This window comes from Hyla sarda, chromosome 6, assembly GCF_029499605.1.
Source record: "Hyla sarda isolate aHylSar1 chromosome 6, aHylSar1.hap1, whole genome shotgun sequence".
Classification (NCBI taxonomy): Eukaryota; Metazoa; Chordata; class Amphibia; order Anura; family Hylidae; genus Hyla; species Hyla sarda.
Window position 1 is genome coordinate 75,232,260 of NC_079194.1, and position 27,800 is coordinate 75,260,059.

The following is a 27,800-nucleotide window of genomic DNA, read 5'->3' on the forward strand; positions in this document are numbered from 1 at the left end:
GAGTTGCTGTTTTCTGTCTAACTGCTCTCTGATGACTCACGTCCCGGGAGCTGTGCAGTTCCTATGGGGATATTCTCCCATCATGCACAGCTCCCGGGACGTGACATCATCATTGAGCAGTTAGACAGAAAACTTCAGAAGCTAATAACTATTGGCAGGATTAAGATTTTTTAATCTTAAAGGAGTAGTCCAGTGGTGACTCAGTGGTGAGCAACTTATCCCCTATCCTAAGGATAGGGGATAAGTTGCAGATCGCGGGGGTCCGACCGCTGGGGCCCCCCGCGATCTCCTGTACGGAGCCCCGACAGCCTGCGGGAAGGGGGCGTGTCGACCTCCGCACGAGGCGGCGGCCGACACGCCCCCTCAATACAACTCTATGGCAGAGCCGAAGCGCTGCCTTCGGCAATCTCCGGCTCTGCCATTGAGATATATTGAGGGGGCGTGTCGGCCGCCGCCTCGTGCGGGGATCGACACCCGCTATCTGGGCCGAGAGCCGGGGCCCCGTACAGAGAGATCGCACGGGGCCCCAGCGGTCGGACCCCCCACGATCTCAAACTTATCCCCTATCCTTAGGATAGGGGATAAGTTTTTCACCACTGGACTACCCCTTTAAAGTAATTTACAAATCTGTTTAACTTTTCGGAGCCAGTTGATATATAAAAAAAAAGTTTTTGCCTGGAATACCCCTTTAAATACACAAGACCAATATAATTTGCCTGCTCTGTTCCCCTCGGCCTCTTCCCCATTCTGTGCTAGTGAGAGGCTGCACAGTAATACTGGTGCACTTAGTGTACATTAGCAGTGCCAGTCTGCCCGGGTCATGGTATGGTATAGTGTGCGCCCTCCCTTGATTTCTTCTATCTTTTTACATTTAGCTAGCTGTCATTGTCTAATTCTGTCCCAACACCGGATACCTCTCTGCCTTTTACTTCTGGTTTCCATTTGTCATACATAAGAGAAATAAAATCTGATTTCTTATGTATGATATTTTATTACCGGTTACTACTTTCCTTTTTATGGCGCTTAGGGTATGCCCTAAAATGTTAAAGGGGTACTCTGGTGGGATTTTTTTTTTCAAAAGAACTTGTGCCAGAAAGTTAGGCTGGGTTCACAATACGTTTTTGCCATACTGTTTTCAATCCGTTTTTCTAAAGAAAACCGTATGGCAAAAAAACGGATGGAACAGTATGGAAAAAGTAAACCGTATGAGTTTTTAAACAGTATACTGTTTTTAAAAGTGCATACAGTTCCGTCAGTTTTTAAAGGAAAAAAAAAACCATACGTTTTTGAAAATGTTGTCCATTTTTAATGGGAGGGGTCTTGGGTGGGGACTTAAGGATTCAAATGCGCATGTGCAAAGTAAAAACGTATACGTTTTTCCCGTATGGAACTGTATACATGTGCATTTCCCATTGACGTCCATGTAAAAAAAAAAGTATGCGGTTGCAGTACGGTTTTTAAACCGGAGACAAAATCGTTTTTTCTTTTTTTTTTTTTTTTTTTTTTTTTTTTTACATGGACGTCAATGGGAAACGCACATGTATGCGGTTCCATACGGGAAAAACATATACGTTTTTACTTTGCGCATTTGAATCCTAAAGTCCCCACCCAAGACCCCTCCCATTAAAAATGGACAACATTTTCAAAAACGTATGTTTTTTTTTTTTCTTTAAAAACTGACGGAAGTGTATGCACTTTTAAAAACTGTTTAAAAACTCATACGGTTTACTTTTTCCCATACTGTTCCATCCGTTTTTTTGCCATACGGTTTTCTTTAGAAAAATGGATTGAAAACAGTATGGCAAAAACGTAGTGTGAACCCAGCCTTATACAGATTTGTAAATTCTCTCTATTTAAAAATCTTAAATCTTAAATTTTTTTTTTTTAGGCAGGAAATTTTTATGAAAACCACAATTTTGCACATTTTGTAGGGTTTTGTTTTCACACTGTACACTTTACGGTAAAAATGACGTCTTCTTTATTCTGTGGGTCAATATGATTAAAATGATACCCATGGCTAGATACTCTTATATTTTTGTACCGCTTAAAAAAAAATATAAAACTTTTTGTACAAAATCATTAATCTATAAAATCGCCCTATTTTGACCACCTATAACTTTTTAATTTTTCCGTATCTATGGCGGTATGAGGGCTAATTTTTTGTTCAGTCATCTGTACTTTTTTATTGATACCTCATTTGCATATATAAAACTTTTAGATCATTTTTGATAAATTTTTTTGAATAAAATATGACAAAAAAAGCTGCATTTTTGGACATTTTTTAAGTTTACGGGATCATTAACATTATGTTTTGATAGTTCGGACATTTATGCACGCGGCGATGCCAAATATGTTTATTAAAAAAATGTTTTTACACTTTTTGGGGGTAAAATGGGAAAAACGGACAATTAAAATTAATTTATTTTTTTTAGTTTTAATTTTTACATTTTTCAATTTTTTATTTTATTTTTTATAGCAATCATTTGATTGCTTATACTGTTCAGTGCTATGTATAGGACACAGCACCGATCAGTATTATTGTTGATCTTCTGCTCTGGTCTGCTCAATCTCAGACCAGAGCAGAAGACCCCGGGAGATGGCCGGAGCCAGGTGAGGGGACCTCCGGCCGCCATGCTGTGGACGATCGGATTGCCGCGGCAGCACTGCGGGCGATCCGATCATCCATTCAAAGTACCACACTGCCGCAGATGCCTTGATCTGTATTGATCATGGCATCTGAGGGGTTAATGGCGGACATCGGCGCGATCGTGGATGTCGGACATTACCGCTGTGTATGACGCGAGCACCGTTCCGATGCTCGAGGTCATACATAGGACGTAAATGTACATTCTGGTGCGCGAAGTACCGCCAAACCAGGACGTACATTTACGTCCGTGGTCTTTAAAGTTGAAACATGGATAAATGCAACCAAGGAGATTTTTGATTAACCCCTTATTTATTTTTTAGAAAAATTTGTTAGAAAAGAAGTTTTCAAAATTATTTTTTTATTTTTTGATAGGTCATCAACCAGACCTGAAGTTGCCAGTATTGAACATGTAACCATTTATGACCCTCGGTGTTCAAATCAAGCGGTGGTGCAAGCACGTGCAACCCACCCTACACGGCTTACCAGTATCATCTATGCAGAAGACATATGTAAGTTAATTTCTATTTTTATCTTGTTGCTTATCCTGTCAGCGCAGTGTACTTTCTCACACTAGTCGCAGACCCTTCTGTATAGCAAATTTATGGTATGGTTATTCTGGGGACTTCTGTAGCTGACCCTGACTTCTATTTTCATATGTCATCAATAGGTCTTCAGTGCAGGCTCTGCTTTTAGAGTACAGTATTGCAGAATCCAGTTTCTAAAGTCTGTACACTTAGGTATCTGTTTCCAAAATAATCTGGGAAAGATAGGAACATTGGTTAAAACTATAGCATGTTACTATAAGACATGGTTTTGGACAGAATTTGAAAAAAAAAAAAATGTATCAGAATTTCCTTTGCTTGATAAAAATTTGGCCCGAACAGCTAGCCTGGTGTTTGGCCCGAACAGCTAGCCTGGTGTTTTCCAAACAGTTTGTCTCCAGTTGTTGCAAAACTTGTTGGGAGTTGTAATTTTGCAACAGCTAGAGACACCCTGTTTGTAAAACACTGAGCTAGTCAGTGGTGGAAAATAAAAACCCATTTTCTGTGCGTGTCCCACGCCTCGTCCATGTGCATTAAAAAATTTGGAGAAAAGGAGAGGATGGGATCTAGGCATTGTTCATAGAGTAAACTCTTTGTTTGGAAGTTTCCAAGTCTGGAATTAGAGCCAACAAACAAGAAGTAAAAAAAAAACATATTTTCCTTTACATTTTTTCGCTACTTAGTAGCCATTCCTAGTTTTGGGTAAGGGATAAAAAGAAGTCAAGAATTTTTCTTTCCAAATCCACTCACAAACTTTGCTGGTCTTAACACATTGTAATTTATATGCCTAAAATTGATAAAAATATTGGATCTAAAATGAGAAGTACACACAATTTTAATACACTTTTTATTTGTTCTCCTGCCCGTTATGTTAAGCCTCAACATCTAAAGTAGGCTTGCAGGAAAAAAGAGGAAATGGGAAGGTAGGACAACCCCTAGTTTGAGGTTGTCCTGTAGAAGCTGCATAACTGGGGGAACCACAGCTTTGGTGCACGTGATTCCTTTTGTGGAATCCAATGAATTATTTTGTATAATGCACAGGATTTCAGCTTGTAAATAAATACCTTTCATTCCTCCAGTTTTTTTTTTTTTTTTTTTTTTTTTATTACTTAAGATACCGGCCACGTCCTCCGATGTGATGCCATCATCGACTTAATTCATGACCTTCAGATTGAATCCACTACAAGAGAGCTTTACCTGGAGGACTCTCCACTGAAGCTGAAAATAAAAGCGTTAGACTATGAAGGTAGACCATTATATTCCTTGGTTTCCCTATTAGTAATAAATTCCTTTTATGCATGCATTCATATCTCATGCTTTGGTATGTTGCAGGGAATACATTCAGTACATTAGCTGGTTTAGCTTTTGAATGGACAGTGGTGAAGGATTCTGATGTGGATGGATACTCTGACTCTCATAATTCTTTGCGGTAAGAGAAATATCTTTGTCAAGCGTGTACAGTAACCTAGATAGGTCTATGGCAGAGAGTCTATTTTCTGTACATGGACACTTATATTCCCGTTCACCCATCTGTTGTCATCTGTTATGGATGACAAAATGGGAACAGGTGACGACAGGAGAGAAGTTAAAAAGTCACCAAGTAATGAATGCAAAACTGCTAGTAAAACCTGATGTGCTGACCATGGGATTCTGTTCATTTGTCTGGTTTTTGGAGTTTTAGAAAGTGTCAGGTTAGTCCCTGTATTAGGTGTAATTTATTGTTCCATAACACAAAGGGGGAAAAAAGGAATTTTGCATGTATTAGGGATGTTCCGATACCATTTGGGATGTCCCGATACCTTTTTTTTAACCCCTTAAGGTTTTTCAGTTTTTGCACTTTCGTTTTTTCCTCCTTACCTTTTTAAAAATCATAACCCTTTCAATTTTCGACCTAAAAATCCATATTATGGATTATTTTTTGCGTCGCCAATTCAACTTTGCAGTGACATTAGTCATTTTACCCAAAAATTCACGGCAAAACAGAAAAAGAAATCATTGTGCGACAAAATCTAAGAAAAACGCCATTTTGGAAATTTTGGGGGCTTCCTTTTCTACGCAGTGCATATTTTGGTAAAAATGACATCTTATTATTCTGTAGGTCCATATGGTTAAAATGATACCCTACTTATATAGGTTTGATATTGTCGTACTTCTGGAAAAAATCATAACTACATGCAGGAAAATGTATACGTTTAAAAATGTCATCTTCTGACCCCTATAACTTTATTTTTCCACGTACAGGGCGGTATGAGGACTCATTTTTTGCGCCGTGATCTGAAGTTTTTATCGGTACGATTTTTGTTTTGATCACTTTTTGATCACTTTTTATTCATTTTTTTATGGTATAAAAGTGACCAAAATACGCTTTTTTTGGACTTTGGAATTTTTTTTACGTGTACGCCATTGACCGTGCGGTTTAATTAACGATATATTTTTATAGTTCGGACATTTACGCGCGCGGCGATACCACATATGTTTATTTTTATTTACACTGTTTTATTTATTTTTTTTAGGGAAAAGGGGGGTGATTCAAACTTTTATTAGGGAAGGGGTTAAATGACCTTTATTAACACTTTTTATTTTTTTTTTTTACTTTTTTTTCCCAGTGTTATAGGCCCCATAGGGACCTATAACACTGCACACACTGATCTCTTACACAGATCACTGGTGTGTATTAACACGCCTGTGATCAGTGTTATCGGCGCTTGATTGCTCCTGCCTGGATCTCGGGCACGAAGCAGTCATTCGTCGATCAGACACCGAGGAGGCAGGTAAGGGCCCTCCCGGTGTCCTGTAAGCTGTTCGGGACGCCGCGATTTCACTGCGGCGGTCCCGAACAACCCGACTGACTAGCCGGGATAGTTTCACTTTCACTTTAGAAGCGGCGGTCAGCTTTGACCGCCGCTTCTAAAGAGTTAATACCGCACATTGCCGCGATCGGCGACGTGTGGTATTAGCCGCGGGTCCCGGCCGTTGATGAGCGCCGGGACCGACGCAATGTGATTCGGGGTCGCAGCGCGACCCCGCTTCATATCGCGGGAGCCGGCGCAGGACGTAAATAGAAGTCCTGCGTCCTTAAGGTGTTAAGACAGAGTACAAGTACAAGTCGTGTGCAATGGAGGCGGCTGCTGTAGTATGAGCCAAGATTCTCTCTTCTCCATTGGGCAGAACAGGGAATTTGCTTTGGCAGCGAAGTTGCAGTTGCGCTGATGTTTTACATGGTGAGCAGCGGTAGAAACCGGGTCACCTGCACTAAGATTGCCTGTAATAGTAGGTATTAACCCCATGTAGGTAGTATAGATAGATGCAGACATTAGCAGCAGCCCACTGTAGACAGCATGCCCCCCCCCCCCCTTGTAGACAGCAGGCCGACATACCTGTGGCTGTCCTCCATCAGGTGTTGCTGCTCTGCTGCCCCATTTTCCGCTCTGCTTCCTCAGTAGCGTTTAGCTGGGCCCAGTGGAGGAGGTGCAGTTAAGCGTGTGTCACATGCTCCTCCATGGGACGCCATGATGCGGGCAGGAAAACGGGGCAGCGGAGCCGGGCTGCACTGCAGCAGGTATCGGACATGGTATCTGGGACAGTTAACGAGTCCCCGATACCATTTAAATGCCGGGTATCGGCCACGATACGATAATTAGTATCGGTTTCGGGACATCCCGAATTATGTGTAAAGTGGTTTAATATTCTGAATATTTCTAGTTTACAGTCAGAAGTAGCTTAAGAAAACACGATTAGGAGGTTTCCGACCTACTCAAAAATGTGGTCCTTGATATGAATTTTTATAATTTTAACAAACAAAACTATATTTCACCTAACTCCCCATAGGCTTTCTTTACATCATAGTAACAAATAAAAAAATACTGGACTCTGATGTATACGGCACAACACCCCATAAGGCCAGTCTTTATTTACTCACAATCCCTGTCAGTGGGCGTGTTTAACCATTTCGGGACCCAGGGAGTACAGGTACGCCTTCGCTCCCTGGTACTTAAGGACCCAGGGCGTACCTGTAATATCTATCAGCAGGCATCCCGTGCAAATGCCCAGGGGGGGGTCCTGAGACCCCACCCATGTCGGCGATCGCCTCATACTGGTCTCGCTCTGCCCACCCATTGTAGTGCGAGCAGAACAATGGAACCATCTGTGACCGGCGCTGTAGGTCCACTTACCATCGGTGACAGCGGAGGGGACGATCGGCGGCGGTGATCGGTGGGCGGCGATGACGTGAGGCTGGCTCCCTGGTGCGGCGTGCTGCAGACTACGGAAGCCGGTAAGTTGCCTAGCAACATCTGAAGGGCTACAGTTTGGAGACCACTATACAGTGGTCTCTAAACTGTAACCTTCCAGATGTTGCAAAGCTGCAACTCTCATTCTACGCCATTGATTCCCAAACAGGGTGCCTCCAGCTGTTGCTAAACTCCGAGCATGCCTGGACAGTTAGTGGCTGTCCGGAAATGCTAGGAGTTGTAGTTTTGCAACAGCTGGAGGCACACAGGTTCTGTTACCTAACTCTGTATTTTCCAACCAAACTGAAGGTATCCCAACCAGTGTGCCTCCAGCTGTTGCAAAAGTACAACTCCCAGCATTTCCGGGCAGCCAATGACTGTCCGGGCATGCTGGGAGTTTAGCAACAGCTGGAGGCACCCTGTTTGTGAATCACTGGCGTAGAATACCCCTATGTCTACCCCTATGCAATCCCTAATTTAGTCCTCAAATGCGCATGGAGCTCTCTCACTTCGGAGCCCTGTGGTATTTCAAGGAAACCGTTTAGTGCCACATATGGGGTATTTCCCTACTCTGGAGAAATTGCACTACAAATTTTGGGGGCTTTTTTTCCTTTTACCCCTTTATGAAAAGGAAAAGTTGGGGTCTACACCAGCATGTTAGTGTAAAAAAAATAAAAAATGTTACACTAACATGCTGGTGTTTCCCCATACTTTTTATTTTCACAAGAGGTATAAAGAAAAAAGACCCCCAAAATTTGTAATGCAATTTCTCCTGAGTACATAAAATGTTCTGCAGGCGAACAAGGCTCAGGAGGGAGAGCGCACTATGTACATTTGAGGCCTAAATTGGTGATATGCACAGGGGTGGCTGATTTTACAGCGGTTCTGACAGAAAACGCCAAAAAATAAATACCCACATGTGACCCCACTTTGGAAACTACGTCCCTCATGGAATGTAACAAGGGGTATAGTGAGCCTTAACACCCCACAATTTTCGTTAAAATTGGATGGGAAAACAAAAAAAATCTTTTAACTAAAATGCTGGTGTTGCCCTACATTTTTCATTTTCAAAAGGGAAAATAGGAAAAGCCCCCCCAAAATTTGTAACCCCATGTCTTCTGAGTAAGAACATACCCCATATGTGGATGTAAAGTGCTCTGCGGGCGAACTACAATGCTCAGAAGAAGAGGGCCATTGGGCTTTTGGTGAGAATTTTTGTCCGGGTTTGAAGACCAAGTATGTTTACATAGCCCCCCATAGTGCCAGGACAATGGACCCCCCCCAACACGTGACCCCATTTTGGAAACTACACCCCCCCCCACAGAATTTAATTTAATAAGGGGTACAGTGAGCATTTACACCCCACAGATGTCTGACAGATTTTTTGAACTGTGGTTTGTGAAAATGAAAATTTAAAATTTTTCATTTGCTCAGCCCACTATTCCAAAGACCTGTCAAACGCCAGTGGGGTGGTTGTTACAGGGAACCCATGGGTAACCTAGCCTCTCACTGATAAGGGATTAAGTAAATATGTTTTTTGCAGGACTAGAGACACTTGTATAAGTGAAGGGAATGGAGGGTCAATAGTTCAAGACTGAAGCTGTAAACTATTGGAAAAATTGCTGTCATTCAGCTAAGGCTATAAAAACTTGTAAACTCAGATTGTTGGCTTAACCTCTTAAGGACCAGGCCATTTTACACCTTAGGACCAGAGTGTTTTTTGCACATCTGACCACTGTCACTTTAAACATTAATGACTCTGGAATGCATTTAGTTATCATTCTGATTCCGAGATTGTTTTTTTCGTGACATATTCTACTTTAACATAGTGGTAACATTTTGTGGTAACTTGCATCCTTTTTTGGTGAAAAATCCCAAAATTTTATGAAAAATGTGAAAATTTTTCTAACTTTGATGCTCTCTACTTGTAAGGAAAATGGATATTCCAGTAAAAAAAAAAAATTTTATTCACATTTCCAATATGTCTACTTTTATGTTTGAATCATAAAATTGACGTGTTTTTACTTTTGGAAGACATCAGAGGGCTTCAAAGTTCAGCAACAATTTTCCAATTTTTCACAAAATTTTCAAACTCACTATTTTTCAGGGACCAGTTCAGGTTTGAAGTGGATTTGAAGGATCTTCATATTAGAAATACCCCACAAATTACCCCATTATAAAAACTGCACCCCCCCCCCCCCCCACCAAAGTATTCAAAATGAAATTTAGTAAGTGTTTTAACCCTTTAGGTGTTTCACAGGAATAGCAGCAAAATGAAGGAGAAAATTCACAATCTTCATTTTTTACACTCGCATGTTCTTGTAAACCCAATTTTTGAATTTTTACAAGGGGTAAAAGGAGAAAATGTATACTTATATTTGTAGCCCAATTTCTCTCGAGTAAGGACATACCTCATATGTCTATGTAAATTGTTAGGCGGGCGCAGTAGAGGGCTCAGAAGCGAAGGAGCGACAAGGGGATTTTGGAAAGTAAGTTTTTCTGAAATGGTTTTTGCATGTTGCATTTAGGAAGCCCCTATGGTGCCAGAAAAGCAAAAAAAAAAAGCAAAAAAAAAAAAACACATGGCATACCACTTAGGAAACTAGACCCCTTGAGGAATGTAACAAGGAATGAAGTGTGCCTTAATACCCCACAGGTGTTTCACGACTTTTGCATATGTAAAAAAAAAATTTCACTAAAATGTTTCCCCCCAAATTTCACATTTTTGGAGGTACCCCATAAGTTGACCTGAAGTGCACTACGGGCAAACTACCATGCTCAGAAGAGGAGGAGCACCATTGAGCTTTTGGAAAGAGAATTCGTTTGGAATGGTAGTCAGGGGCCATGTGCATTTACAAAGCCCCCCGTGGTGCCAGAACAGTGGACCCCCCACATGTGACCCTATTTTGGAAACTACACTACACCCCTCACAGAATTTAATAAGTGGTGCAGTGAGCATTTACACCCCACTGGTGTTTGACAGATCTTTGGAACAGTGGGCTGTGCAAATGGAAAATAAAATTTTTCATTTTCACGGATCAGTGTTCCAAAAATCTGTCAGACACCTATGGGGCGTAAATGCTCACTGTACCCCTTATTAAATTACATGAGGGGTGTAGTTTCCAAAATTGGGTCACGTGGGGGGGGGGGGTCCATTGTTCTGGTACCAAAGGGGCTTTGTATACACAAGTGGCCTTCAATTCCGGACAAATTTTCTCTTCAAAATCCCAATGGCGCTCCTTCTCTTCTGAGCATTGTAGTGCACCCGCAGAGCACTTTACATTCACATATGGGATATGTTTTTACTCAGAAGAAATGGGGTTACAAATCAAATTTTGGGGGGCTTTTTTCCTATTTTCCCTTGTGAAAATGAAAAATTTAGGGTGACACCAGCATTTTAGTGAAAAACATTTTTTTTTTTTTTTAATTTTCCCTTCCAACTTTAATGAAAATTCGTCAAACACCTGTGGGGTGTTAAGGCTCACTATACCCCTTGTTACGTTCCGTGAGGGGTGTCGTTTCCAAAATGGGGTCACATGTGGGTATTTATTTTTTTGGGTTTATGTCAGAACCGCTGTAAAATCGGCCACCCCTGTGCAAATCACCAATTTAGGCCTCAAATGTACATGGTGCGCTCTCACTCCTGAGCCTTGTTGTGCGTCCGCAGAACATTTTACGCCCCACATATGGGGTATTTCTGTACTCAGGAGAAATTGCGTTACAAATTTTGGGGGTCTTTTTTTTCCTTTTACCTCTCGTGAAAATAAAAAGTAAAGGACAACACCAGCATGTTAGTGTAAAAAAAAATAATTTTTTTTTACACTAACAGGCTGGTGTAGACCCCAACTTTTCCTTTTCATAAGGGGTAAAAGGAGAAAAAGCCTCCCAAAATTTGTAGTGTCATTTCTCCCGAGTACAGAAATACCCCATATGTGTCCCTAAACTGTTTCCTTGAAATACGACAGGGCTCTGAAGTGAGAGAGCTCCATGGGCATTTGAGGACTAAATTAGGGATTGCACAGGGGTGGACATAGGGAAATTCTACGCCAGGGAATCCCAAACAGGGTGCCTCCAGCTGTTGCTAAACTCTGAGCATGCCTGGACAGTCAGTGGCTGTCCGGAAATGCTGTGAGCTGTTGTTTTGCAACAGCTGGAGGCTCTGTTTTGGAAACACTGCCGTACAATACGTTTTTTTATTTTTATTGGGGGGACAGTGTAAGGTGGTGTATATGTAGTGTTTTACCCTTTATTATGTGGTAGTGTAGTGTTTTTAGGGTACGTTCACACTGGCAGAGGTTTACAGTGAATTTACCGCTAGGAGTTTGCGCTGCGGCGAAAAATTTGCCGCAGCTCATACTTGAAGTAGTAAACTTACTGTAAACCTGCCAGTGTGAATGTACCCTGTACGTTCACATGGGTGGTCAAACCTCCAGCTGTTTCAAAACTAGAACTCCCAGCATGTACTGACAGACCGTGCATGCTGGGAGTTGTACTTTTGCAACAGCTGGAGGCACACTAGTTGGAAAATCTTCAGTTAGATTCTGTTACCTAACTCAGTATTTTCCAACCAGTGTGCCTCCAGCTGTTGCATAACTTCAACTCCCAGCATGTACTGATCGCCGAAAGGCATGGGAGATGTAGTTATGCAACAGCTGAAGGTACACAACTACAACTCCCTGCATGCAGAGACAGCTGTTTGCTGTTTAGGCATGCTGGGAGTTGCAGTTTTGCAACATCTGGAGATCTATAGTTTAGAGACCACTGCACAGTGGTCTCCAAACTGTGGACCTCCAGATATTGCAAAACTACAACTCCCAGCATGCCCAGAAAGCAAACTGCTGTGTGGGGATGCTATCAGTTGTAGTTTTGCAAGATCTGGAGGTGCACAGTATAGAGATCACTGTGCAGTGGTCTCAAACTGTAGACCTCCAGTTGTTGCAAAACTGCAACTCCCAGCATGCCTAAACGGCTCTCTGGGCATGCTGGGAGTTGTAGTTTTGCAACATCTGGAGGGTTACAGTTTAGAGACCACTAGAGTGGTCTCAGACTGTAGCCCTCCAGATGTTGCTAAGTAACTCACCGGCTTCCGTCTGATCCAGGGAGCTGCGTCGCCGTCCTCTTCTTCCGCCGATCGTCGCCCGCAGCTGTTGCCGATGGGTAAGTGGATCTTCGGCGCCGGTCCCTGTCAGTTTCCCCGTCCTGCCCCGCCTATTGTGGGTGGGCAGAACGGGGAAACCGAAAGTAAAGCCCCCCCGCCCCCGATCTGCTTTTGGTGGTCGCGTCTAGACCACCAATAGCAGAGATAGGAGGGGTGGCACCCCTGTCACCTCACTCCTATTGCTTCAAGGGGATCGTGGGTGTCTAGGACATCCGCGGTCCCCTTTATTTTCCGGGTCACTATAGACCCGTATGACCCGGAATAGCTGCAAATCGCAAGTGTGAATTCTGATGACCCCCCCCTGGGTATTTGCGCGGGGTGCCTGCTGATAGATATCAGCAGTCACCCCGGTCCGGTCCCCGCCCGGCGTGCGGCGGGGACCGAAATTCCCACGGGCGTACAGGTACGCCCTTGGTCCTTAAGTACCAGGGAGCAAAGGCGTAGCTGTACGCCCTTGGTCCTTAAGGGGTTAAACTTTAAACATTACTATGGGATTCTACTAGGGAAATCATGTTTTATAATAAATGCCCCTTCCTGGATCCTCCCACTGCCCTATCTTCAGCAGCAGATCAGCACACAAAAAGAAGGCAGCAGCTTCTGCCCAACTACCTCTCTCTGCTAGAAGAGCTTAGAAGAACTTGGTGGAACAGCTTCTTGGATTCAACTGTGTGTTTATAAATACATTCGCATATTAATACAGAGGAGTCGGAGTTGGGGACTCGGAGTACAAAAAACTGCAGAGTCTGAGTCGGAACAACTGGGCTCTGTCATGCCTGCATAGGAGTGATCTGAGCCTGAATAGGTGTGATTACAGCCCAGGGACTACTTCAGCATCTGGCGACTACTTGCCTCATTTACATACTATGTGTGACATTTATATAAGTTGTTTTCTCCACACTTAAAGATGTGCCGAAAACATCCAGGCATGGTAGGACACATAATATAAACCCTTATGTGTTGCCACTCCTTTATATAGGGTTAAAGGGGGTACTCCACTGCTCAGCATTTGGAACAAACTGTTCCGAACGCTGGAGCTAGAACCGGGAGCTTGTGATGTCAAAGCCTCGCCCCCTCATGATGTCAAGCCCCACCCCCTCAATGAAAGTCTATGGGAGGGCGTGACATTATGGGGGGCGGGGCTATGACGTCGCGAGCAGTTTGTTCCAAATGCTGAGCAGCGGAGTACCCCTTTAAACTTAGTGACAAGTTTTCTTTAAGATGTGACGGCATGGGCCAAAAATACACCAAAATTAAGGCAAAAAATCTGGCTCAATCTGAGCCAACTAATAGTTGATTTAAATTGAGACTAGATAGTGTAAGAATTAAACAACAAAGATGTGGTCTCAAATGGCAGGAGGTGCTCAACCCCAAATGCAGTTGTGCATATATACTGGGGGAGCAAATCCTACCCTTGTGGTCTGTTGCTAAGGGTGAACCCCAGCATAAAAATGCATACAATGGGGGATGCCTGCAACAGACTACAAGTGCCACAATGGCCTCCTACACCAGATAGACGGTGTGGATGTGTAACAATTAGAACAATACAGGAATTTAGGTGCACTACTGTGGTAGATGTATACAATGACATTGGCTATCCCTCAACACTGATGTTAAAATTGAGACATTCGCCAGTGTATCCTTAGATGGTGGGCTCTGGTGTGTGTGGGCTCTGGTATGTCCTTCATCTAAGAATATACTGGTGAATGTCTCAATTTTAACATCAGTGTTGAGGGATAGCCAATGTCACTGTATACATCTACCACAGTAGTGCACCTAAATTCCTGTATTTTAGAGTGTAATTTTAGTGTAAGAATCCAACAGATTTGACAGCCTGACCCATTGCGATAAATCTATTTAACAAAACTTCAAAGTTAATGAATAAATACATTGAAAAAGTAAGTTTTGATTTCTTCTTTTATGTATTAGAATTCTTAAGTTTTTGGAGTCCACCTATGTACCTCCAACCCACATATTAGAGATGGAGAAAGTTGCAAAACAGGGTGACACAGTTTTGGTGTCTGGAATAAAGACTGGAAGCTCCAAACTAAGAGCAAGAATGTTGGAACCAGTATATGAGGTAAGTGAATTGGGACCATTGTGGGGCATAGTTTTTGAAGACTTTAAACATTTATTTATTTTGATTTTTTTATTTTTTTACTACAGCTGTGCTTTGTACTACAATCGTCAAATGATAAAGTACTTGATTTAGTGTATACAATCCAGGTAGTAAATGCTCTTAAATTTTTTGTGTGATAAAATGAATGTAACTTTTTGCTTTGCCGGGTGTCATTGCAGAACTTGAATCCTACAGAGGTCCGACTGCTTATTCTAGAAAACATTCTTCTGAATCCAGCATCTGATATTTATCTACTTGTTGGTTCCTCTATAAAATACAAAGTTCAGAAATGCAAAAATGGAAAAATTACAGGTAGATTTTATTTAATTCATTGGTCTGTTTCATGCACTGTAATTTCATATCGCCATAGAGGCCATGAGTGGGTGTTTTTTTTTCTTTTTTTTCTTTTTTTCTTTATTACCAGTTCCCTTTTAAAGTTAACCTTTTAATCGATTTACTATTTTGCTACTTAGAACTGCGTGCACCATTGAATAGCTGTTTTGGTATAAAAGCAAACTGTGCCATACAAAATGACCTTTTTTATTTCTCTGCCAAGTGTCAAGGAGGTGGGCTAGGCTGCTCAAGTGCCACACCCTGGTGCACCTTCTTGCTTGTCCTCACCTCTTAGTCCCTCCTTGATTAACCTACATATGCCTGTACATCAGCCAAGCAGGAGCTTGGGAGGTGATGGCAAGTAAAAAGGTGTGTCTGGCTGTGGCCGCAGCCTTGACACTTATCCAATGGCGCTAGCAGCTTGAAGTAACAAATACAGCTGATAGATTCCCTTTCCTGGGACTTTTATACTGATGGTGTATTAGAATAGGGCATCAATATCACATATCTTTTGTTGGTGAAGGGAATGCTGTTCCCGTATACAGTACATACATGACTTGCCTTGTAAAATCTACATGGTAGATTTCTTTTTAGCCCATCTTTTTATATTCTTGCCTGTTCTCAGTGCAGGTCTCCCTTAAAGATACATTGCCCTTTGCCACATGTGAATCTATCATTAAAAATTTGTTGACATGTTTTGATTGCCTTATTTGTTGACATGTTTTGATTGCCTTTGACCCATATGATCAAAGCTTTTGACATGTCTGGGCAACCTGTCAAAAGGTGTTTTTTTTTTTTTTTTTTTTTTTTTTTTCTTTTTTTTTTTTTTATAGTAACCCATTTTAAGGCCCTGTGCACACTATGGATTTTTCGGTCCTAAAAATCTGTCACTAATCAGTCAGAAATTTTCAGGCATTCCCATGGATTTCTGACTTTAATATGCACGTGAATTCACATGTTAGTGTTTGAAAATCTGCATTGTACAAATTATGGCATGTATTACCATTGAAGGTAACGGATTGTGGTTCAGGAGAGGAATTCGTATAGATTTAAAGGGGTAGTCCAGTGGTGAAAAACGTATCCCCTCTCGGCCCAAATCGCGGGTGTCGACCCACGCACGAAGCGGCGGCCGACACGCCCCCTCAATACATCTCTATGGCAGAGCCGGAGATTGCCGAAGGCAGCGCTTCGGCTCTGCCATAGAGTTGTATTGAGGGGGCGTGTCGGCCGCCGCCTCGTGCGGAGGTCGACACGCCCCCTTCCCGCGGGCTGTCGGGGCTCCGTACAGGAGATCGCAGGGGGCCCCAGCGGTCGGACCCCCCGCGATCTGCAACTTATCCACTATCCTTAGGATAGGGGATAAGTTGCTCACCACTGAGTCACCACTGGACTACTCCTTTAAGCATTTAATAAATGATAACATCCATATGAAATTCCAATGTGTGTAGCTCAGTCCCATTCAATTGAAGCTCACAATCTAGTTTCCCTATATTGGACCCTATCAGTAGGGTTTTGTGTCATATATTGCAATGTGCAAAGAGAGAAAAAATATGGACCGTAGCACTTTCCCTTTCTGTTGAAAAATCTGGAGTACCTTTTTTTCAAAAGAATCGGGGGGGATAAAACAACATGGGCTCCTCTGAGCTCAGAGCAACGGCTCAGTTTCACGGCAAATCCCGCATGGTCACGCCTGGCGTGAGCAAGCGGGATTTGCCACGGAACTGAGCTGTCGCTGCTCCTCTGGACACAAGCTTTTCCATTTGACCAGTCTTCAAAAGAGCAGGTGATTTATGGGTTTTCAAAAGGCTATGTGCATATCTCCATAAGTAGAAATTGTCATCCTAAGCATTAGATTTAAAAATATGAAAAGATATATTTTTAACCTCTTCCATAATGCAAGTTTTTAATGCTCTTTTTCACTCGTTTGTTTTTATCTCCAGATTTGGCTATGCCATCTGATCAATACACTTTAGAACTACAGAACCACGTTCCTGCCCATGAGGGTAACAAGCATAAGCCAGTAGCCAAGCTGCTCCAAAGCACATCCACTGTCACTGCATTGCAGAAGGGTCAAACCAACATTATGCTGGTTCATAAGAATATCCTTGTGTGACGATTGTCTTTGGTTTCCACATGTCCTATGCACTTAGTTTATCCTGTATAACTTTTGTCAATGACACCACTTTAGAAGCAAGTAATGACTTGTGGGCAAAGTACAGTAACTATATTGTACTGCAGTGGCCTACAAATAGCATGCGAACTGTGTCATTTTGTCTATCCAAGAGTGGGAGGGGGCAAACCAGATCTCAAACAAGCAGCTCTGTGTAAGCACGGGCCCGACCAGCTGTGCGAAAATACTTGGAGTGGATAATTGTCATGGCGCGAGTCCACCAGCTGCAGACACGTGCTTGTCACCATAGCCCCTCCAATTATCGGCAAATCGCTTGTACTGGAAACTGAGGGGAAATATATCTGTGACTCTACATCAGAGGTAGAAAATATAGAAGGGAAAGATATTGCGGGGATATACATTTTTGTACTGATTTGGACAGCCCACTTTTCAGATGTGTTGAGGGAGGAGAATGCTGCTGTGTAAAGCATTCCCATTGTTTTGTTTGTCACAGCAGGGCATTGTGCAGCTAAATGGACACATGATGATTTTTACTAATTGACTCTGTTGTATGTGCACTTTATCCAGTTGTTTTAGAATCCGAGCACAGGCCTGTCCAGTGTTTATGGCTATGAAATAACATACAGCAGGGTTTTTTAAAGCTTGTAAGTTCAGAGTTAGTTCACCCCCTCCTCCTTTATTTTTTTTTTAATTTGATTTGAGCGTCCCTCAACAGAAAAAATATAGGGGTCTGCCTCATCCATTAGTGTTCTGGGAGATTAGCCTACTTGTCTACTTAATTTGATTCCATTAAAGGGGTTATCCAGGAAAAAACTTTTTTTTTATATATATATCAACTGGCTCCAGAAAGTTAAACAGATTTGTAAATTACTTCTATTAAAAAGTCTTAATCCTTTCAGTACTTATGAGCTTCTGAAGTTAAAAGGGTACTCCGTTGAAAACATTTTTTCTTTTAAATCAACTGGTGCCAGAAAGTTAAACAGATTTGTAAATTACTTGTATTAAAAAATCTTAATCCTTCCAGTACTTATTAGCTGCTGAATGCTACAGAGGAAATTCCTTTCTTTTTGGAACACTGATGACATCACGAGCACAGTGCTCTCTGTGCATCACTGTCCATTTTAGCAACCGTGCATAGCAGATGTATGCTAAGGGCAACATGGTAGCTTAGTGGTTAGCACTGCTGCCTTGCAGTGCTGGGACCTTGGGTTCAAATCCCACTAAGGACAACAATAAATAAATAAAGACTTATTATTATAATAATGTCAGCAGAGAGCAGTGTGCTCATGATGTCATCAGAGAGCATTCCAAAAAGAAAAGAATTTCCTCTGTAGTATTCAGCAGCTAATAAGTACAGGAAGGATTAAGATTTTTTAATAAAAGTAATTTACAAATATGTTTAACTTTCTGGCACCAGTTGATTTAAAAGAAAAAAGGTTTTCACCGGAGTACCCCTTTAAGGTTTTTCTTTTCTAAGTGCTCTGATGACACGTGTCTCGGGAACCGTGTCATCAGAGAGCACTTAGACAGAAAAGAACAACCTTCACTTCACTAATAGAAGTAATTTTCAAATCTGTTTAACTTTCTGGAGCCAGTTGATATATAATAAAAAAAAAAAGTTTTTTCCTGGAATACCCCTTTAACTTTAATGTAATTTAGGAAACTGACTATTGTGCACAGTGCTTGCATGGTTTGTCATGAAATTGACAATACTATCGGAGGTACACTTTAAAGGTGTTTGCTTCTAGAGAAATGTACTATTTTATTTTGAATCTGCACAGTATAGGACTTTAAAATTAGAAGAATTACTATTTTCTACACTTGTCCATGGGCTGTCTCTGGTATTGCAGCTTAATCACATTCAAGTTTAAGGGGTATTCTGTCCAAATATAATGGACAAATGCGTTCCCATGCAGAAAAAAAATTATAATAAAATCTGGCTTACTTACTACAGCTCCCGTTGTCAGATATTCTGATCTCTGCTCCTGTGCAGTAGGAGTGGGGACCAAAAGATCTAACTGTGAGAGCTGCAGGGGAGCTGCGAAGGTAAGTATACCAGCTTTTACAATTTTTACTGCATGGGAAGGCATTATGTCTAACAATCAGATTTGCTTGCAATATGATATACCTTTTATGGGTAGGGTCATACGGGAGTGCATCCGCAGCATATTTGACGCTGAGCATGCGCTGCTGGCACTCGCAGAGATACTGTGTCAGCTGGAGACTGCCGGTGGGAGATCCGTAGATACAAGCATCGGTACTCCTGTCTAGGTATTGCGGTTACACACTTGTTATGGTGCCTCATAGTGTTTGTTTGATTTGTTCTTCTATTGTGCCCATAGCCGATGGGCACAAATACCTAAAAGCTCATTCCCACTGCCTGGATTCTCTTTGGATTTGTGCTGTTGACACTAGAGGCAGCTTCTTGATGGCACTAAGAAGTGTAATATTTGATTGTAGGAACCCCATTTTAAATATTTTGGCAGTCATTTTTTTTCCTTAATGATTTTCTACATATCCGTATGCAGGGAGCTTCTAGGCTGCCAAATGGTACCATCTACGTGGTTGAACCTGGATATTTAGGTAACCTTTTTTTATTTAATTTTTTTTATTAGGTTTGTGATTGTCTGCCTAATAATCATACTTAGAATCTCTTAAAGCGATCCTCTAGAGCAGTGGTCTTCAACCTGCGGACCTCCAGATGTTGCAAAACTACAACTCCCAGCATGCCCGTCCGGGCATGCTGGGAGTTGTAGTTTTGCAACATCTGGAGGTCCGCAGGTTGAAGACCACTGCTCTAGACCAAAGCTTCTTACATTTTTTTTCTACTGGTGGTGTCTGGGCCTCACCATCTGTGGTGGAAGTCCATACAAAAATAAAATATTTCTCAATCTACCCTTTGACTCCGAAACTCTGTCTAATCTTAGACAAGTACAAAATAAATTAAAGGGGTACTCCGGTGCTTACACATCTTATCCCCTATCCAAAGGATAGGGGATTAGATGCCTGATCGCGGGAGTCCCGCAGCTGAGGACCCCCGTGATCATGCACGCGGCACCCCGTTTGTAATCAGTCCCCGGAGGGTGTTCGCTCCGGGTCTGATTATGGTCGACCACACGGCCGGCGGCGTGTGACGTCACGCTCCGCCCCTCAATGCAAGCTTTACGGGAGGGGGCGTGATAGCTGTCACGCCCCCTCCCGTAGGCTTGCATTAAGCGGCGGAGCGTGACGTCACACGGGGGCGGAGGCGTGACGTCACACGCCGCCGGCCCTAGCTGCGGGACTCCCGCGATCAGGCATCTTATCCCCTATCCTTTGGATAGGGGATAAGATGTGTAAGCACCGGAGTACCCCTTTAATAAGGTTTCTGAACCCAATACTGCTGCATCCCGAGAAAGGAGTGTGGTGCTTATGGTGGTCATTTCAGTAAAACTGCTTTACCATCATTTAGGGGGTGCTTTATTGGTGAAGCCTGCCTTATAAAAGGAAAGATTAACTTTAACTTAAAAGTGTAGATAAATATAGATATGAGAAGCAGGTATATAAACAGCATGTAAAATACTGTATAGACCTACAAGGGGTCAAGTTGCCTCCCAGCATAAACAATATGAAAAAACCTCTAAATAAATATAAAGGTGTGGGGGAAGTGCTATTTAAGACATAACTTTTAATATATGCTTACTAAAACACACCAATATGTGCAAAGTGATTATTCCCACATAAAAATAAAATCATGCGACACAGGATCTGTTAGGATCACCACCCATCTGGTGGATTTATCATGAATCTAATGTGTAGATACACATATTTAGTCGTGAAGCTCTAATAAGAAATATATATAATTCTCAACGCGTTTCTACTCCAATCAAGTGTCCTCAGGAGAATATCAAAAATAATAGAGATAATAAGAGTATCACATTTAAATAAACATGGTATTACTGAGTGACCCACGATACAGGGTATCACTCAGAGGGTGTGATCTTTCCCAGCTGAAACAGGAGAATGCCGGCACGACAGTCCTTGCCGTGGTTCCGGACACTGTCAGCTGGTCTAGGTGCCGATCACAGGATCCCGGGAGGTGCGCCGGTTAGAATCACTCCGGCTCCCCGCCACTGCGGTTTGCGCACCTCCCGGGATCCTGTGATCGGCACCTAGACCAGCTGACAGTGTCCGGAACCACGGCAAGGACTGTCGTGCCGGCATTCTCCTGTTTCAGCTGGGAAAGATCACACCCTCTGAGTGATACCCTGTATTGTGGGTCACTCAGTAATACCATGTTTATTTAAATGTGATACTCTTATTATCTCTATTATTTTTGATATTCTCCTGAGGACACTTTTGATTGGAGTAGAAATGCGTTGAGAATTATATATATTTCTTATTAGAGATTCATGACTAAATATGTGTATCTACACATTAGATTCATGATAAATCCACCAGATGGGTGGTGATCCTAACAGATCCTGTGTCGCATGATTTTATTTTTATGTGGGAATAATCACTTTGCACATATTGGTGTGTTTTAGTAAGCATATATTAAGTTATGTCTTAAATAGCACTTCCCCCACACCTTTATATTTAGAGGTTTTTTCATAATGAGAAGCAGGTATCCCTGCTCAATCCCTGGTCTGGACACTGGGCGCGGAGTGGGTGTGGCCCTCACCCGGAGTAATCACAAGGAAAGAGAAGAACTCCAGCTCAGTTCAGGAAAATATGGCTTTATTCACATCAACGAGGCAACAGGTACTCCCTGTATGTGAATAAAACCATATTTTCCTGAACTGAGCTGGAGTTCTTCTTTCCTTGTGATAAATATAGATAATACCATTATATGTATATTTGTAATAAACATTGGTTAAAAATGTGTATATTTTTGTCCCTACAGCTATTGTCTGTGTGTCTCTGTGAGGAGACCAAATACAGGAAGTGAGGCTTCTTGTCCCGCCTTCACTTCCTGTATTTGGTCTCCACACAGGCAATAGCTGCAGGGACAGCATTTTTTTTTTTTACCCAAAAATATACATGTTTTTAATCAATGTATATGACAAATATACATATAATGGTATTATCTACATTATATTAAAAGGTTTTTTTAATAGGTACACTTTTAAATTTCTCTTTATTCTTTACAGGTTTCACTGTCCACCCTGGTGACCGGTGGATTCTTGAAACTGGAAGATATTATGAAATAACCATTGATGTGTATGACAAGTCTAGTAACAAGGTCTATGTATCAGATGTGAGTGTCTTTTATAATTTTATCATGAACAGTTTAACCCCTAAAGGGGGTTTTTAAAATTTTGCACTTTAATTTTTTTCCTCCTTGCAGACTTTGATTGTTGCATCTAAACTGTTAATGCCAGTCATCACTCTAATCAGTGATGTCCAGGGTAATGAAGAAAAGTGTCCCTGTAGTGGAATGTGACCCTCCGCACAGGGACACCCTTTTCTGCTTTGGGTGACCGTAGCGTTACGGCTGACAGTTCATTCATTCCCCGATATGGGGGAGAAGCTGAGCTGCGCCCGCGGGTCACATGCCATACATTCCCTGATGTGCTCAACTTCTCCCCCCACAATGATTTAATGATATGTGTTCCACGGCGCAGCTCAGCTTTTCTCCCGCAAGCGCGCTGTCCCCATAGCGGGGAATGATTTAACTGTCAGCCGCAGCGCTTGTGCTCAGGGTTTCTGTGCACTGTCACCCGTGGGCGCAGGGCTCACTAGTGGAAAATGATTTACCTGTCAGCCGCTGCGCTTGTGCTCAGGGTTTCTGTGCACTGTCACCCGTGGGCGCAGGGCTCACTAGTGGAAAATGATTTACCTGTCAGCCGCTGCGCTTGTGCTCAGGGTTTCTGTGTACTGTCACCCGTGGGCGCAGGGCTCACGGTGGGAGGAGACATCCTCCCGCTGTCAGCTTGTTCCCCGCAAGCGCGATCCCCATATGATCTGGCAGCCGCAGCGCTTGTTGCTATCACAGCAGGAGACGTCGTCCTGCTGTGGGAGCCTAAGACACACTGAAGAGAACTGTTAAACACACAATATAGGTGGTCACGCGACACGCGCAGATAAATCAATAAAGTAAACACAAACTGTGAAAGTGTAAATGTTGAAAGTCCCAAAATATCTAAACGTCAAACTCAACTGTGACAAATATGCAACTTTTCATAACAATCTCAATAATAAATCCCCTCCCCATAATGTGTGCACTTAGGGCCGTTTTCCCATAGTTTTTGATACTCCCGCTCTTTTGTGTGAACCCAGCCTTACGGTCTGAACTCAAGCTAGATTGTTTACAACACATAACAAATTTGGTGTAGGTCATGTAAGCCACAAATTGCCTCCCCCCCCTTCTTATTATGGCTGCAGGTTCAGGGTACACGGGTTGTTTTTACTACACCAAAATCATGATGATTTATTTGAGCTAATTTTTTCTTATTTCTTTCTTGCGTTATCATTATCAGAATGTACGTATTGAGGCGAAGATACCGAACGAATATTTTGATGTTCTGGAATCCTCCTTGAATGGGTCTTACCATCGTGTGAAGGCCTTAAAGAGTGGTCAAACAATTATTGATGCAGCTCTGACATGTATGGTGGATGAGGTATGGAGTGTTTACATTCATCTCTGTTCTGGTTTCCATAAAGAAGATAAAAATATATACTGCTCTAGTGTAGACAAAAAATTATTTTATTGAAGAAAAAAAAAAGGTTTTTGATGGAAATTGATAACGGTAAAAACGTATATCCATGTAATGTTTGTTTCCGTTTGATTTACCCAAAAAATATTTAAGAGTAAAGATGTTGCTTTGCTCTGTAGAATACTTCACATACTTCATGTTTCAGGATGGCGGTGTTCATGTTTTACCAAATCCAGTGAGGAATCAGCAGGAAGTGGAGATTTACTCACCAATTTCTGTGTCACCCGAAATCCTAACGTTCCCCTGGCAGCCGACACCTGGAGCCTATCAGTATACAATCGAGGTAAATCAATATGGTATATGGATGACGTCTGAATATTTCTATACACTATAGTCATAATTTACATAAAGAATGTGTAATGTTTTAACTCTACCTTGTGTATATATAAAGGTAGGTATTTCATGTTTTGAACAGTTTTATGTATATGAAAATACCATTATGCGTAGACCCTTTGTGCATTATTTATGCTTTTATTGTTTATATCAAGGTACAAGGTGGAAGTGGCAATTTCACATGGTCGTCTTCTAATAACTCTGTGGCCACGGTGACTGTCAAAGGGCTGATGACAACTGGAGATGACATTGGTGTCAGTGTGATACGTGCTCGGGATGTTCAAAATATTCTACATTATGGAGAAATGAAGGTAAGTGTTAAGAAGGTCAATGGGATTAATACATAGAAAGTTGAGGAGGTCAATGGGATGAACTACACAGTTCATTTTAACCCCTAATCTATCATCTGTATGCTAGTCTACTTTTAAATATTTAAAGGAGTAGTCTATGAAAAAAACATATTTTTTTCATTTCAACTGGCTCCAGAAAGTTAAACAGATTTGTAAAGGACTTCTATTAAAAAAAATCTTAATCCTTCCAGTACTTATCAGCTGCTGAAGGTGAGCTGTTCTTTTCTATCTGACAACAGTGCTCTCTGCTGACACCTTTGTCTGTCTCAGGAACTGTCCAGAGTAGCAGCAAATCCCCATAGCAAACCTCTCCTGCTTTGAACATTTCCTGAGACAGAGGTGGCAGCAGAGAGCACTGTTTTCAGACAGAAAAGAACAACTCAACGTCAGCAGTTTAGAAGTACTGGTAGGATTAAGACTTTTTTTTTATAGAAGTAATTTACAAATCTGTTTAAGCTTAGGGGGTATTCCATGAAGAAGAAGAAGAAAAAATTTTTTCCAGATCAACTTGCTCCAGAAAGTTAAACAGACTTGTAAATTACTTCTATTAAAAAATCTTAATCCTACCAATACTAATCAGCTGCTTTAGTTGAGCTGTTCTTTTCTGTCTGAAAGCAGTAGGATTAAGATTTTTGAATAGAAGTAATTTACAAATCTGTTTAACTTCCTGGAGCCAGTTAATATGAAATTTTTTTTTCATGGAATACCCCTTTAACCTTAGTCTGAAAAGCAGCTGTTACGCCCCCTCCCATAGACTTGCATTGAGGGGCGGAGCCGTGACGTCACAACGCTCCGTCCACGTGATCGACGGTATTCAGACCCGGAGCGAACACGCTCCAGGGACTGATTTTAATGGGGTTCGGCATGCAAGATCACGGGAGTCCCCAGCGGTGGGACCCGCGCGATCAGGCATCTTATCCCCTATCCTTTGGATAGGGGATAAGATGTCTAAGTGCCGGAGTACCCCTTTAAGAATGGATCGCTCGTGATTCACTTCAACATCAAAGGACATGCAGCTCAGTGAGTAAATGTAAGAATTTCTTTGCTTTACTTTACAGTAATGGTCTCAAACTGTGACCCTCCAGATGTTGCAAAACTTCAACAACCAGCATGCCCGGACAGCCAACAGCTGGGAGTTAAAGTTTCGCAACATCTGGAGGGCCACAGTTTGAGACCACTGATACAGGCTTCACAATGCTACAATATCAATGGGGCGAGAGAGTAGGGAAGATGCTTACAGGGGGTATTCTTATCTTGTGCGTGTCATATATATTGAAATAGGGATACCTCTAAAAAAAAAAAACCCTATTCCTGCATCCCCATTTTACTAGCAAAGTTAAATAAAATCCAGTCATCCCAGGAACATCTGCACTGATTCATGCCGACAGTCTCTCTATCTATCTATAGATATAGATTATATATATATATATATATATATATATATATATATATATATATATATATATATATTGGACTTTATTTGGGTAGGTTTATTAATGGGGACAATTACTGTGCCATGACCATATTGGGGAGACTTGTGTGCAGAGGAAAACTTGACCAGTTGCCCATAGCAACCAATCAGATCACTTCTTTCATTTTTGAAAAGGCCTCTGCAAAATAAAAAGCTATCCGATTGGTTGCTATGGGCAGAGCTACGTAATGAGGAAAGAGTCTTCACCTAGGCACACTTTTATCTGAGAGCACTTTGATGTTGATGATTTTCCCAAGAGAGGGTACACTTTATAGGGTATACCAGTGTAGCTGCTATGACTGTACTATATGGGTTATGGTGGTCAAGGATGCTGTGTATATTGTTTATATTGATGATTACGCTGCTTGAGTCAGAGGTAAGACCACTCTATGGGCATTTGGCGAGTACCTATGTCTTATAACCTTTTAGGCCAGGGCTACACTGTTATATTTTTATATATAAATATTTTTTCGTTGTAGCACAACTGAGTGACATCTGCAGTCTACAATACTCTGCCGCTAGACATGCTATCCTCTATCCAAACGACAGAGGATAACCTGTCTGATCGCGGTGGTCTGGTCACTAGGGACCACTTGGCATGCTCTTCTCCCAGCTAGTTCTAGTTATCGATCACGGTCTTAAAGGTGTACTCCCGTGGAAAACTCTTTTTTATTTTTTTATTTATTTATTTTTTAAATCAACTGGTGCCAGAAAATTAAACAGATTTGTAAATTACTTCTATTAAAAAATCTTAATCCTTCCAATACATTTTATGGGCTGCATACTACAAAAGGAAATGCTTTTCTTATGATTTCTCTGTTGTCATGACCACAGTGCTCTCTGCTGACCTCTGCTGTCCATTTTAGGAACTGTCCAGAGCAGCATATGTTTGCTATGAGGATTTTCTCCTGCTCTGAACAGTTCCAAAAATGGTCAGCAGGGAGCACTGTGGTCGTGACATCAGAGAAATCCAAAAAGAAAAGCATATCTTCTGTAGTATACAGCCCTTAAAAGGTACTGGAAGGATTAAGATTTTTTAAATAGAAGTAATTTACAAATCTGTTTAACTTTTTGGCACCAGTTGATTTAAAAGAAAAAAAAAAAAAAAAAGTTTCCCACGGGAGTACCCCTTTAACACGAAGAGACCCGACTGATCATCCTACCTTTTAGGACATAGGTGAAGAATCTTCTCCAACCACTATTATGTGTGTTTTATGAATATTCGTGTGGATATTTTTTGTTTTTTGTTATGCTAATTTCCTAATATAATCTGACTAGGTGTTTGTGATTGAACCCACTGGCATGGAATTCATACCTTGCTCAGTTGAAGCCAAGCTGGGGAAACAACTTGAGCTTCCTCTTAGGATTTTTGGCCCTTTAAGTGGAGACACCGAGGTGGTGACACTGAGCGACTGTTCACACTTTGACTTGGCTGTAAAAATGGAGACACCTGGGATATTTAAGATCCTGCCAGGTTTGTAAATGTGTAGACATTTTCCCTGCAAGTCATATATATTTAATTATTTGTCTTTATTTTATTAAGCATATTTTTAGACATTTGTTTAATTTTTATCTGGTTTAGGCATTGTTTTTCGGAACCTTGGAGATGCCAGCTATTGCAAAACTACAACTCCCAGCATGCCTGGACGGCCAAAGGCTGTCCAGACATGCTGGGAGTTGTAGTTTTGCAACAGCTGGAGGCACCCTTTAATGTGACTGACACTCATTTTAATCATCATTCTATTTAACAACTCATACCAGACTGAAGTGGTCTCTGTACAAAAAGTAAACA

General features: G+C 41.7%; 1 protein-coding gene across 1 annotated transcript in view; it reads left to right on the plus strand.

Annotated features, from left to right (window-relative positions):
* LOC130275784 (nuclear pore membrane glycoprotein 210-like) overlaps positions 1-27,800 on the plus strand; it is a 133,689-nt gene that overhangs the window by 14,376 nt on the left and 91,513 nt on the right. Inside the window, exons 2-13 of the mRNA XM_056524189.1 lie at positions 3,020-3,156; positions 4,304-4,435; positions 4,522-4,618; positions 14,503-14,653; positions 14,872-15,004; positions 16,966-17,124; positions 19,671-19,739; positions 22,289-22,395; positions 23,618-23,758; positions 24,000-24,137; positions 24,343-24,498; positions 27,287-27,482. Of these exons, the coding sequence (XP_056380164.1) occupies positions 3,020-3,156; positions 4,304-4,435; positions 4,522-4,618; positions 14,503-14,653; positions 14,872-15,004; positions 16,966-17,124; positions 19,671-19,739; positions 22,289-22,395; positions 23,618-23,758; positions 24,000-24,137; positions 24,343-24,498; positions 27,287-27,482 (1,616 nt within the window). The remainder of the gene's footprint in view (positions 1-3,019; positions 3,157-4,303; positions 4,436-4,521; positions 4,619-14,502; positions 14,654-14,871; positions 15,005-16,965; positions 17,125-19,670; positions 19,740-22,288; positions 22,396-23,617; positions 23,759-23,999; positions 24,138-24,342; positions 24,499-27,286; positions 27,483-27,800) is intronic.